This window comes from Orbicella franksi, chromosome 9 (genome assembly GCF_964199315.1).
Source record: "Orbicella franksi chromosome 9, jaOrbFran1.1, whole genome shotgun sequence".
In the NCBI taxonomy this organism is placed as follows: Eukaryota; Metazoa; Cnidaria; class Anthozoa; order Scleractinia; family Merulinidae; genus Orbicella; species Orbicella franksi.
In genome coordinates, this window is record NC_138153.1 from 18466363 (window position 1) to 18479788 (window position 13426).

At 40.1% G+C, this 13426-nt stretch overlaps 1 protein-coding gene across 1 annotated transcript; it reads left to right on the top strand.

Annotated features, from left to right (window-relative positions):
• The first annotated feature begins 476 nt into the window (after positions 1-476).
• Positions 477-7785, top strand: LOC145498528 (uncharacterized). Its single transcript, XM_081478446.1, has 2 exons — positions 477-1749; positions 5360-7785. The coding sequence occupies exons 1-2, from the start codon at positions 1686-1688 to the stop codon at positions 7783-7785; spliced, it is 2490 nt and encodes an 829-aa protein (XP_081334572.1). The 5' UTR covers positions 477-1685.
• The last annotated feature ends 5641 nt before the right edge of the window (positions 7786-13426 follow it).

Genomic DNA, 13426 nt, shown 5'->3' on the forward strand with positions numbered 1-13426 from the left:
AGAGAGAATTTTGATTTGAGTTTTGTAACTTTTCGGTGAGGGTTCTTGTTTATATTGTTTCTCCTTTATTTCTGAGTTTGAATAGTCTCAAACTTCACAAGATATAAGCTAGCAATAAAAAATATTTTTGTACAAGAAAAATTAGTACTTCGGTTAACTTTTAATCCTAGGTTAGCGCTAACCGGCTTTCGAACAACCCCGTGGCCCTTACTGAGGAAGAAGATTAACATCGCCGAAGGGCGTATGTCATTGCAGATCGAACGACATCATATTTAAGAGACTCGGCAAACAGGGCCTCAAGCAGCACTTATACACAAAATATAATTGTTAAAGAACAGTTCCCTTTTCAACGAATTATATCATATTTTCCTTAACCGAAGGTGTAACGTTCGAAACTTCATTTTTCTGTTTCGAATTTGTCACATGCCATTTTATCTACATTATCAAGTCTCCAAGCGTTTCATTCGACCGGCGACATGGTACTAGTATGTTTTTTTTATTTATTTCCAATTAAGCCGCCTACCAAGCAGTAAAGAAGCTTGAAACTAGAAAAGTCAAGGAATATTCTAATCTCTAGATAACACGTGATTGCGTGTCAATGTGCATTTTAATACATACAGTCGAAGCTCTCGTAAGCGACCACCTCGGAAATTCGAATGAGCTCTCGCAAGTAACCGCGTGGTAAAACAATGGAGGGTGGTCGCTTACGGGAGCTTAAGAAACTCATTAATAATTCACAGAAGAAACTAATGTTTAATGAGTGTCTTTATATCTGATATAGACACGGCTAAACTTTAAGTTTAATTTTTAGACCAAAATAACCATTACCGCAGTGTGCAGTTTCATGAAAGTTTTGATTTACATGTAAGCTTTAAAGACTCTGAGCGGTCGCTTACAAGAGTTAAAAAACAAAGGAAAAGTCCAGTTGGGTAATCGCAAAAGTGGTCGCGGTCGCTTACGGCAGCGGTCGGTTACGAGAGCTTTTCACTGCAAAGTCACAGTTCAAACGGGTTTCACAAAGGTGATTGTAACTATAGAACTGGTCGCTTAAGAGAATGGTCGCAAGGAGAGCTTTCGCATTTCCGAATTACGTTAGTGATTCTCTTTACTGAGTAAACGCATCGTCATGGTTATTAACCTGATGTTGATCCCTTATTTTACTTTCAGTAGCATGTGATGATTCACGGAAACGGAAACGGAAACTTTGCTATACTGCAAAGACCTAGCTGTGCAAGTGGCTATTGCTATCATATTGATTACTTGACAAAAAGCAAATGTTTACTTTAGAAACCTGTTATGGTCTATACCAACACTTTTGTCAGCGGTGAAGGTTTTATGTATAGCCAACTGACTGCAAAGCTGCCCGGCCCAAAGCCAAGATTTTGCATTGAAACTGAAAGATTCGGCAAAACCAAACATTCAGTGATGTCCCGTCAGCTTTTTATAGAATAGAGTATGACCAATAATTATTGAACAGCGATTGGTGAAGAAATTTCTTCCGGGTTCATGAATATTATTTTTTTAATTATTTAGACTGATTGCTCCTCCCCTTGAAACATTTCGGTAGCTCTTTCATCTCCGCAAGGTTTCCTAACTCTAACCACAGAAGAAGACAAGTTTAATGTAACGACATAAACGGGAAAACATTCGAGCTGATTGCTCCGCGTTCCTTGGAGCATTTGACGATGGCTTGTTGGTGGACCTGCATTGTGCTTCTTCTCGGTTTGATGCTGTATATCCGCAAATCAGGTAATTAAAATATTTGTTGTATAGCAGCGTACAGTGTACGTATCCTACAACTATTTTCGCTGAAAAGTTTCTTTAAGGCGGCAACGTAAGAACGTTGTTGTCTGGTGGTTATGACCAAATACTAGTAAGAGACGTATTTACGATTTTTAACGTGATCAGCTCCTCTCAAGGCGTGGTTTATAAAACAATAATCTGGAGTGGTGCTTCAAGTTCTAATTCTGTCGGTACAATAATGTTTTATCCAAATTTTGAAGTTTTCGTGATATTTCAATTTGCGTGTCTCTGATATACTGGGTCTTGCAGGTATAATTTTGTTTGTAACAAAAAACCGAAACAACGCTAGCTTCCTTAGTCATGGGGAACGGTGTGAGCAGATAGCATTTGAGCGCAAAATTAATATACCAGTGATCGATTGGCTATTTCTTGTTTTTGATTTTTTAAATATTTAAAATAGACCGCACTGATCTTGTAATATTTCTCTTAAAAACAAAGAAATAACAAAACCTCCTATGGAGCGGTCAGTTTTCAATTGATTCGCGAAAGCATACTGTGATCAGGCAATTACTCTGGGTTTGGTTTAGGTTTTATTGCCGTTAGAGACTGGTTGAGTAGTCTAACTGGTAAGTAATTGGTTTGATTTTGGTTTTACGATAGTCAATTAAAAACCTCTATATAATGTAAAAATTCAAGAGAGTACTACATCAAAGCATATATTATAATACGACTATGCTTTCCAAGGGTGTGGCAATTGAACATGTACCGTGTCTATATGTTAACCCACAGTATTCTTAGACCAAATCAATCTTAGTTATTTCACACGCTTTCGTGCTGTCACTATAAAATTAAAGCAAAGACAAGATGGAACTTTTAAAATGACACTTCTTTAGGTTTTCATGTTATTAATGTTGAAAGCGAAATTTTCAACAAATCGGCAGAAGCCCCGAGCTTCCCTCTTTTTCCATGTTTCCTCCAGGCGAAGTTTTGCTCAGTTTACTCAGCGAAACCAATCACTGCGATTTAACGAATAAAGTTCACTCTATTGAATTTCCGATAAAAGTGAAAGTTACCGGTTGGCGGAGACAAGAGTTTTGGTTCAGTACATAGAGGATATTACACGGTGGGGAGAAGATATGAATTTTACATTCGAGTGGCGAGAAAAATATCTCACGGGTGAACGCTTTCGTGCTGTCACCACAAAATTAAAGCAAAGAAAAGGTGGAACTTTGAAAATGATACTTCTTTAGGTTTTAGGTTAGGGTTTTTTAGGTTTAGGTTTTAGGTTACGTTAAGTTTAGGTTTTTTCTTAGGAGGCAGTGTAGCCAGGTGGTTTAGGGCGCTGGTGTTGTAATCCGGAGGTCCCGGGTTCAAGGCCTCCGCCCTGCCACTTGCGGAAATTGTTTCGCGGTAGTCCCGAGTTCAAATCCACGGTCACGCTTTGTGAATAGCCAGCTGATCTGCCTCCTACCAGTTGGGATTTTTAACTATGTTACGTTTATTTGAAATATCTGTTTCCTTTGTTTCAGTGGCATGCCTGTAAACTAGCTAAGCTTAGTGCTTGTACAGCTAGGTGCATGACCACTATAAATAAGATTTACATTACATTCCATGTCATGTTATTAATGCTAAAAGCGAAATCTTCAACGAATCAGCAGAAGCCCCGAGCTTCCCTCCTTTTCCCTGTTTCCTCCAGGCGAAGTTTTGCCCAGTTTACTCAGCGAACCAATCACTGCGATTTAACGAATAAAGTTCACTTTATTCAACTTCCGCTAAAAGCGAAAATTACCGGTCGGCGGAGACGAGTTTTGGGTCAGTACATAGAGGATATTACACGGTGGGGAGAAGATATGAATTTTACATTCGAGTGGCAGGAAAAATATCTCACAGGTGAAAGCTTTCGTGCTGTCACATCAAAATTAAAGCAAAGACAAGATGGAACTTTTAAAATGATACTTCTTTAGGTTTTCATGTTTTTAATGTTGAAACCAAAATTTTCAATAAATCGGCAGAAGGCCCGAGCTTTCCTCCTTTTCCATGTTTCTTCTAGGCGAAGTTTTGCCCAGGTTATTCAGCGAAACCAATCACTGCGATTTAAAGAATAAAGTTCACTCTATTCAACTTCCGCTAAAAGCGAAAGTTACCAGTTGGCGGAGACAAGAGTTTTGGGTCAGTACATAAAGGATATTACACGGTGGCGAGAAGATATGAATTTTATATTCGAGTGGCAAGAAAAATATCTCACGGGTGAGCGCAGCGAACGAGTGAGATATTGTTCTTGCCACGAAAACATAAAATTCATATCTTCTTCTTCCGAAAATTTTCAAAGATAACCGAACGTTGCCGAAGGTCACCGAAGATTGCCGAAGACTTTCGAGGAAGACTCGAAGATGTTTCGACGCTACACTAACAAATTTAAGTACAATTTAAGAGGCAAGCTTGATATCAGTGAAATCATCGATATCTTCACTAGTGAGGATATAGAAAATATGCCACTCGAGTCCCGGATGTGGTTTCGCATGAATTTTACGAGTGGTGTATTTTCCAGTAAAACACTCCTGTCTATATAATAAATCCAGGTAGTCGCATACACCCGGTAGTCGGTGGAATTTCTTTTTCTCGCTAACAAGAAATAGTATTACCCCAAATGCTCCCAAAACATGTCGCAAAAAGCTAAATCATAAATTTGCACTATGGCCTTAAATCAATCTCATTCTATATCGTGGAGAAGTAAGTGGAAAACTCAATAAACACATCAAGCCCGTTCTCTGAAGTCAACTAGATGTTAGCGAGACTGAGGCAAGTAAAAGTTCGGCCGGCAACAAATCGGAATCAATATCCATGCCAGATAAAATGAAACACTCGAAAAATAGCTGATCGTTTTGAAAATCCTTGTGAAAGTGCATAACCCTGTGACTGACGAAGTCGCTGCGGCGATCTTGAGACTGGGGCAAACAGCAAGAAAGACAGGGTTTGCCACATCAATGCACCAACTAGAAGTTACCGTAACACAGTAACTGTTGCAAGTTTGGTTATAAATTGGCGTAATATCAGAGTTCTGACATATTCAAAACACCTGTTTAAGAATTCTCCGTGTTCAGTAGACAGATATAAATGTGTTAGAAAGCTTATATTCGCGCCTCCGTTTCTGTAGGTTTCCATTAAGATTCTGCTTCACCTGTTGACCTTCCATTAACTTCATGTTTGGCGTGTCTGCCCCCCTCTCAAAACAACCGCCGCGACCATGAAACATCCTACGTGTAACAATTCATGATCAACATGCACGAACTTCATTTTGTTAGCTTTTACGCCATCCGATTTATTAAGCACTGTTTCCTCCAAAACTGCAGTGGTGTGTGATCTGTCCTCTGACATAATAATACTAACGTGAAAATATAATGGATGACAAATTAATGACAAGTTCTTTGAAAGATTACCAAGGTGCCTTTGTTGTGCTTTTTTATTTATTAAAACAGATAGAAAGGTAAGAAATTAGAACCTGTGAGAGCACGTATCGATTAGTTTTAACCCAGCCAGGTGCACTAGCTGAGATACTGACCAGTCAGCGGTGACTAATTTTGTTTCCTTATTTTCTTTAAACATTGCCAAATCTCAGACTCAAATGATGCCAAATTCAAGAGCGTTTATGTATCACTTTATGGAAACGACTCCAAAAGTTGCGGCTCTCAGAGTCAACCATGTCAGTCGATTGCACAAGCCGTTTGTCAGGTCCAAGCAGGCGGACAAATCTACCTTGACGGAAAAGGAACCGTCCAGCGTCCATACAACTGTTCAAGCAGTCTTCCGGATAGTTCTGGTATCATCATTAGCAAGAATCTGACTTTGAAAGTCTTCTACTCGACCCCTAATGTCTTCTGTGTGGAAGGATTTCATTTCCAGAAGACAAATGGTGAACAGCAGGCATTAAGGCTTGAGTTGTCAGGGATCGCTTTTTGGACAACACCTCTTACCTTTGAAGACTGGCATCAGGTTAAAATTATCAACTGTTCTTTTTATAACACCCCTAGAGCTTTGAGCATTCAAATACACAACACCATGGCTTTCCGGCTGGATATTGAAGGATTTTCATCCTTTCACAATAATTCGCAATGTATCAAACTCCTTTTACTGGAATATATCGGAAACAAAAGCCGCTTGATTTCCATTAATATCAGTAACACACATTTCGAACAAAATGGACTTTATGGCGTACAGAGATCTGAAAGAGGAATTATGAAGATAGCATCCAGCGATCACAAAACTTTAAAACAAGTAGATGTTCACGTTTTCTGTGAGAAGGTCAAGTGCGCTAAAAACCAAGGTCCTTTCGTACACCTCAACGTTTCAACAGCTATTACAAATGAGACATACAAAGATCTTGAGCTAAGCTTTAACAAGTTACCTTCCCGGAAAAACTCATTGGATAAGAAACCAAAACTTGCTGTGAACAGTCTGTGTTTCTCAAATGCAAGAAAAACTCGAGCAAAGTTTGTTAAGCTGAAGTGCCGTAACTATCGGTCCGTCCAGTGCATTAAAACTCAGTCTGACGAAGCAGATGTAGATGTTCAGGACGCCTTTTTCCACAAGCAGTCTACAATGAAAACAGCTGGCTCATGCATATCTATCGAGGCTAATATCCGTGCTTCGTTAAGAATTTTAAACTCTACGTTTAAAGAAAATGAAGCTGACGCCGGCGGATCCCTCTTTGTCGATAGCCCTGATGGTTTCTTATACGTCAACCTTACAAACGTTACATTCACCAGATGTAGAGCAAAGAAGTACGGATGTGCAGTAACAATTGGAAAACCCTCCTGGCGTGGACATCATAATCAATCAAGTCCGCAGAAACTACATTTGACCTTCCGAAATGTAACCATTGAGCGATGGAAAGGTAAATATTTCAAATGCACAGCTGTCCATGTTTTGCTAAAAAGTGGAAACGTTACAGTAGAAGAGTCCAAGTTTCATAAGAAAACGCGAACGACAGTCGAAGGTGCTTTACGTGTGGTTACCACTGGAGGTGAAAGTAATATATCCGTTTCCAAATGCACTTTTAAAGACGAAGCTGTAAAAGCGAGGAAAGGGTTCATTGTCGAGGTAGTTGCTGGGAACGGTAATGCAGGCATCGTAACGATAGCAGACAGTTTCATAATAAACAATGCAAGTGCAAAGAAAAAGGTGGCTCTGTTTATAAGTCCCAAATACCGCATTAGACTGGTTAACATCACATTGATCGCGTTTCGTTGCGGATTTCGTGGAGTATCATCATCTCCTGCAAATACCTCATTTCTAGTCGATATCTCCATTGATAACTGCAATTTTATTAATAATGTGTATGATGTAAAATTGGCAATCTATGATCCAACATTTGCCAAAGTGCTTGTCAAAAACACTCTTTTCACCAGCAGTAGTAGTGAAACAGTGAAAAACAGTAGTGAAACATATGCCTTTGGTCTCCTTATTCCACCACTTAAACACAACATTTCTTCAAGGGCCGTCATCGAGCTTGATAACAATACATTCCACTCCAGACCCTCGAGTTATTTGGTTCTTTTCTTCGAAGGAGATAAAAACGTGACAATCAAACGTACGATATTTCGTAACTGCATCAATGCCCACCGATATAAGTGGTCTCACAGCAACCGAAGTGGGATTTTTTACAAGACTGCTACTGGAGCTATTTCAATTTTAACAAACCCAGACAAACCTCGGATTTTGGGTTGTATTCTCTCAGATTCCTCCAAGGAGATTTACCCATCATGGACATACGACAGTCGTGTGGTATTTGAAGATAGCATCTTTGTGGAAAATGTGGGGTTGGATTCTGGAGCAGTTTACGTCAGTAACGGTTTCACGACATTTCGAAGATGCACCTTTCGCAACAACTTTGGCATTCGAACTGGACATATCTATTCCGCCTATGGAACTGGACAAGTAGATTTTGAAGATTGCTCATTCGCCACAACAAATAACGGAATGACAATTTCTAAACTCTCTACATTCAATAAACCTTCCTATATTCCGATAGCGGAGGTCCTATAAAGCTTAGAAATACATCTATGATCTCGATGGATTCAGACAGAAATTCCTTTCCCATGCTTGATATATCCAGTGGAGGATACGTCGGCATAGACCAAACATCGAAGTTGCAGTGTAGCGAAGGACAACAGCTTCTATTAGAAAATGCAACACACATCGTATACACGGAGAAAAACGGCGGCTTATGTCCATTGAATGTCACAGTTCTAAAGTATTCTTGCACATCCTGCCCCGCTGGTTATTACAGCCTCCAAAAAGGTACATCACGAGGTTTAGTTGTAGCTGCTGCTGTTGAGTGTCTGCCATGTCCGTTTGGAGCCAAATGTATTCAAAGTAACATAGCTGCGAAACCAAACTTCTGCTACCAAGATTCAAACTTTCCACCAGCGCTGCAATTTATTGCTTGTCCAGAACATTACTGCCCTTCTAAAGATTCACAACATTACAACAGTTGTCAAGGTAACAGAAATGGCACCCTCTGTGGACAATGTGCGGAAGGGTTCAGCGAAACTCTGTTCTCAGCTGAGTGCCGAAAATCTGCAAAATGCAACAAATATACTGTGTGGATCCTGACAATATTACTAACAGTTACATTGGTACTTTATCTTTTAATAAAGCCTCCAATCCTAAGTTTCCTTGGAACCCAGATCTTATGGTTTAACAGAAGGGTAGTGAATCAGTCAAGAGATGATTTGGGCGTCGTTGAGGATCCGCCAGAGCATTTAGACAGTGGATATATAAAAATTACCTTTTATTTCTACCAAGTTGCTGAGCTCCTGATGGTCGGATCTATAGAAGAATGCTTTCAGAAGATACCGTTTATGTACTTCTTGATTGCTGCTTTTAATTTCCAGGTTCGAACCCTCAACAAAGGAATCGGATGCCCTTTTGTAGGGTTAACTGCGGTCACAAAGCAGTTGTTACTCTCTGGTACTGTGTTCTTGGCAATGTCTGAAGTTGTCATCATTTATGGCGTCCATTCTGTGATAAACATAATAAGAAGAAAAGAGAAACCAGCCCTCATCCATTACATGGCGGTTATCATGGAAGTATTGCTGCTGGGATATGAACGACTGGCAGAAACGTCTCTTACGCTAATGCACTGTGTTTCGATTGGACCTGGAAAGCGGCTTTTCATTGATGCAAATGTCCCATGCATGCAGTGGTGGCAGTATCTCCTTCTGGCCTATATCATAGTTTTTGTGATTCCTTTCATCGTTGTTCTTTACTGGGGATCGTCCAAGCTCTACAGGGTTTCTGTTACTGCAACTGAGTTTCTTGCTGCGTGCATGATTCCATTGCCATTTCTTATCTACTGGTTTGTTATAGCAATTTTGAATAGGAGAAACGAAAATTCCACGAATGCACAAGTTGTCAACAAAGATGTTTTGGAAATACTTCATGGTCCTTTCCGTGAACCACAGGTTGATGATAAAGGAACACTCTACTGGGAGAGTGTGCTGATTGGTCGAAGATTTGTTCTCCTTGCTTGCCAAGCGTTCATAACAAACTTGATGTTGCGTATGGTTTGCATGGTGAGCGCATGCTTCCTGATGACCATTCATCATGTTATAAAGAATCCATATCGTGATCCACTGGCCAACAAAGCTGAAACACTGTCCCTCGCTGCTTTGTCTATCATTGCCGTAATCAATTTGGTAAAAGCAACCTTCATCTCATATGGTGTCGCTCTTGATGGCCCAGACATACCTTATTTGGAAACCCTGGAGTGGTTTGAGGTGTGCACCTTAACATTTGCCCCAGCATTGGTGTCTCTGTTGGTCACTTTCGCCATTTTGTCGCAGCTCGCAAGGCTCGTGGTATTTCTAGTCAAGAAATGTTATTGCACCTGGCGGCAGTTTCGTTCTCATCGATGGATCATACACCAACTGAGGGAACCTCTTTTGGATAATGCTGAGCAGAACAGTGAGGACAATTAAGACATATATATGTAAATTTTTGCCTGTTGATTTATGCTGGGTAACTGAACATGTTTGTTTTGATCCCACAAGAACTCTTACTGAAGACTGTCCAGAAATTAGGGCATACAAAATAAAGCGCAATGTAGAAAACTGTCTTAGTAAATAACTTCGATTGAAACTCAAAGTATATGAAATCTTAATCAGTCTCTTTTCTTGCCACTGAGCATGTAACGGACAGAGGAATATAGCCTTATTCCTAGCTAGAGCCTACCTTCCCACTATAGTCGTAAAGGGATGGATGATAAAACAGTGTGAGCTGATAATTGATTTGCTTAATATTAGAATAATAAAATATAATATGAGACAAGAGTAATTTGATTCTAAATTCAATTTGCGACAAACGTTTATTTGCTATCGTGAAGAAAATTGTTCTTATTGTGATTAAAATTCTGGAAATTGTTGAAAATGTCTAGTAGTATTCTTATGTTTCTTCACTTGTAGTTCGAGATTTTATTGGAGTTTTTCGAGAGTGTAAACTTATTGACTAGAGCATTTGACTCAAAGTCTCCTTTGCAACCTTTACCTGGCTCGTGTTCTCATGAGAGCTTCGCATGGCAAACCAAATAAGACAAGTAAAGGCTGCAGTTGAGACCATAAGGTAGTCTATTCTGTAATATCTCTTCTAGGACCATATGCCGACAAGATATAGTGTTAACAACCCACAGGGTCAAGCACTCGTCTTACACGTGTAGTTCAAATTAAAGTAAATAGGTTCTTACAAATTAATATCAGAGGTCAGAGATCTTTGAAGGCCGGGTCCCGAGGGGCGGGGAACGACCACATGAAAAGGTCTGGGACTAGATGCGCTCGTTGTCTCGGTTAGGGGTATAACTGAAGGATTCTGGTCTCACTTGGGTGTCCATGACGAAACGCAACTATTTTTAGCTGTCAAAGTACATTTTAGGATACCCTCCAAGAAATAATATTAGAAGAAGACTAAAAGAAACTCTCTTATTTCCGTTATAGTCTCTGCCGGTCTCTCGAGTCCGTTCTACTAGCGCGGGCTCCTTACTTGAAGAGCGGGTGGTAATCGAGGCCGCGCACAATTGAAGTCACGACATTTTAACCGCCCGGTGCGATTCAGACAAACAAACCATTGCATGGGCTACTTCTTTGAGAGCGATGTATGGAACAACGGCGTTCGTGAGCTCTTCAAAGCGATACTCAGCGATTAATTTCGCAATTTCGATGGCCTCTCTAGCTCAAAATGTTAGAGAAAACCCATAACATGCACCTTGGAATAATAATAATAATAATAATAATAATAATAATAATAGAGAGTCTGAAGGGGAGAGGCAAAGTATGATGGGCTGTTTATGAATACACTCCTTACGTCCATGGCAGAAAAAAATACTATCATTGTATCCGACCTTCAGGTGTATCACTCACAAGAACGCCAGCAAGCCAGCAGAGAAATACCATAAAGAAATACCGTAGATCCGATCCAATTCGTTGCCTTCTCGTGATGAAACTGGCCCGCTTGCCTTCGCATAGAAGACATGAAACAGTTATCCCTCGCTATTTATGTTACACTGACGTGTCGCGTAAACATATCTCGTATGAAATATATGCAGTTGAGGTCTGCTCACAGTCACAGATTTGTTTATGTGGTTGGATAAATGGCTCTATTAAAATCTGGTTGTTCAAATTGCACAGTACACCAGGAGCCATAATCGGGGACGGAGACCGTAAGTCCTGAGATCCGCGCGCACCTATGATATGGGACAATTTTTCTATTTTTAGAACAAATTGCGCCATCCTGACGTCATATATCCGCGCGGATCCACGCACATGAGGGGGGCTCTCGCGTGGATGTTGTCACGTTGCGTGATCAAATGATGAGAGTTGAGAGATCTTGAGAGATTATCTTGCGTATTTTTCACGGCGATGGCAGGGAATAAGAACCAGGGCACTTATATGTAGTTTTATGCTCTGAGCTAACGGAAAAGGTGGGTTTTTCGGGGTCGAAAACAAGACTTCAATCTCCCGCTGGGAATGAATAATAAGATCTGGTCGCGCTAGTTGTAAGCTTACGCGTATGTTTTTGCGTTTGTTCTGACTTAAGAATATAGCAAGAAAACTCTCTACTCTGGTATCGAGTTAATTTGTGAGTTTCTCAGACAATGGTTAATCTAACCAAAACCTGTTTTGATGGTTTCTTATTGTTTCTGCTTGTTTGGTGAGTTTGCAAAAGTTTTTGAAAGGAAAGTCTGACGCGTACAATTAGCTCATTTGCATAGTGCAGCTCGTGCACTTTCAAGTCCGAGTCGGTGTTTTCAATTGTCAACAAATCTTGACAAAGATTTCTTTTGTTATCTTTTGTGCTGAGATGCTGCAACAAATTTCACGAACGCAAAAAATGCTACTAACATCATGTGTGTTTCTTCAACATAAGCATAGTGAAGTTTTACACTGCGAAAATGAAAATAAACAAGGATTTTTGATAACTCGATCAACAAAATCGAAATCGTTATTCGAAGTTGATTAAAGAAAGCGTCAATGTAACTTTGCTGATTATTTCTGCTTTATTCACATATTTTTAGCTTAGCTTTTAATATGTTCTCAAACATTTATCAATCTTAAACATATTTAAAAACTATAGAGTTATTGTTTGAGTTCGATGTACGTTTTCGCACGAAAGTGCGGCGAAAGTACAATTTGTCATGTTTACTGACTGTACAAAACAAGCATCGGCGGGCGCTGTCATTCATCGACAACAGAGAATTTAGTGGATTGTTACACGAATAAAACTGAGCAGTATCTACGGACGTAAAGTTATTGGGCCTCGATGAAACAGCAAGCGTTGCTTACAATTCAGGCGAAACTCGAACTGACCAAACTAGCAATTATTTTGTTTTACTTTTCAGTGGCGATAGACTGGCAAATTGCTCGCAAGCGTGTGGCAAGAAGAGCTAGGAAACTATGAAGTCCTAAAGCTCTGCTATATCTAAATATATCCAGCTAGTTTTTTGCTGTGTAATGGAAAAGCAGTTAATCTTCAACATATGTGAAATTTAAAGTGGAGTAATGCACAGCTCATGTAAAAGAAGCATCCGTCGGAACACAACTTGGTCAGCGATATATATAAGCTTGAAGCGGAACACCTAAATTCGACACTGTCTTACTTCACTCAAACTGGAGCAGCTTACGACGAAAATACTTAAGAAAAATTCCAACAAACGTAAACGCGTTGACTTGTGGGCCAAAAACATGAAAAATTTCGGGAATTTCGGTCGCCATTTCCTCCGCGCGACATCCGCAAAAATCCTCGCAGCATGTACGCGCGTGTGCCGCAGGCGATGGCGTAATTTGTTCTAAAAATAGAATTATTGTCCCATATCATGGGGACAACCCCAATACCAGAAATGGCGCGCGCTTACGGTCTCCGTCCACGATTATGGCTCCTGAGTACACCTAATTCGGCTCTGCATTTTGAATTTTTGTATGTCGTCCTGTTCTGTGGTATTCGTTTGAGTGGACAGTTCGGGTTGTCAAATTTGGGAATTTCTGGCAATAAGTCAGCTAATAAGTCTTTTCTTCAAGATCAGGATAAACAGCTGATACGTTTCTTCGTATTACGTTTCCCTGTGAAGTATTCTGATCGCGTAGTAGCAACCGGCCGCCGCGCTAAAAGTTCTCGACTTCCAATTCCTGAGGGTTTT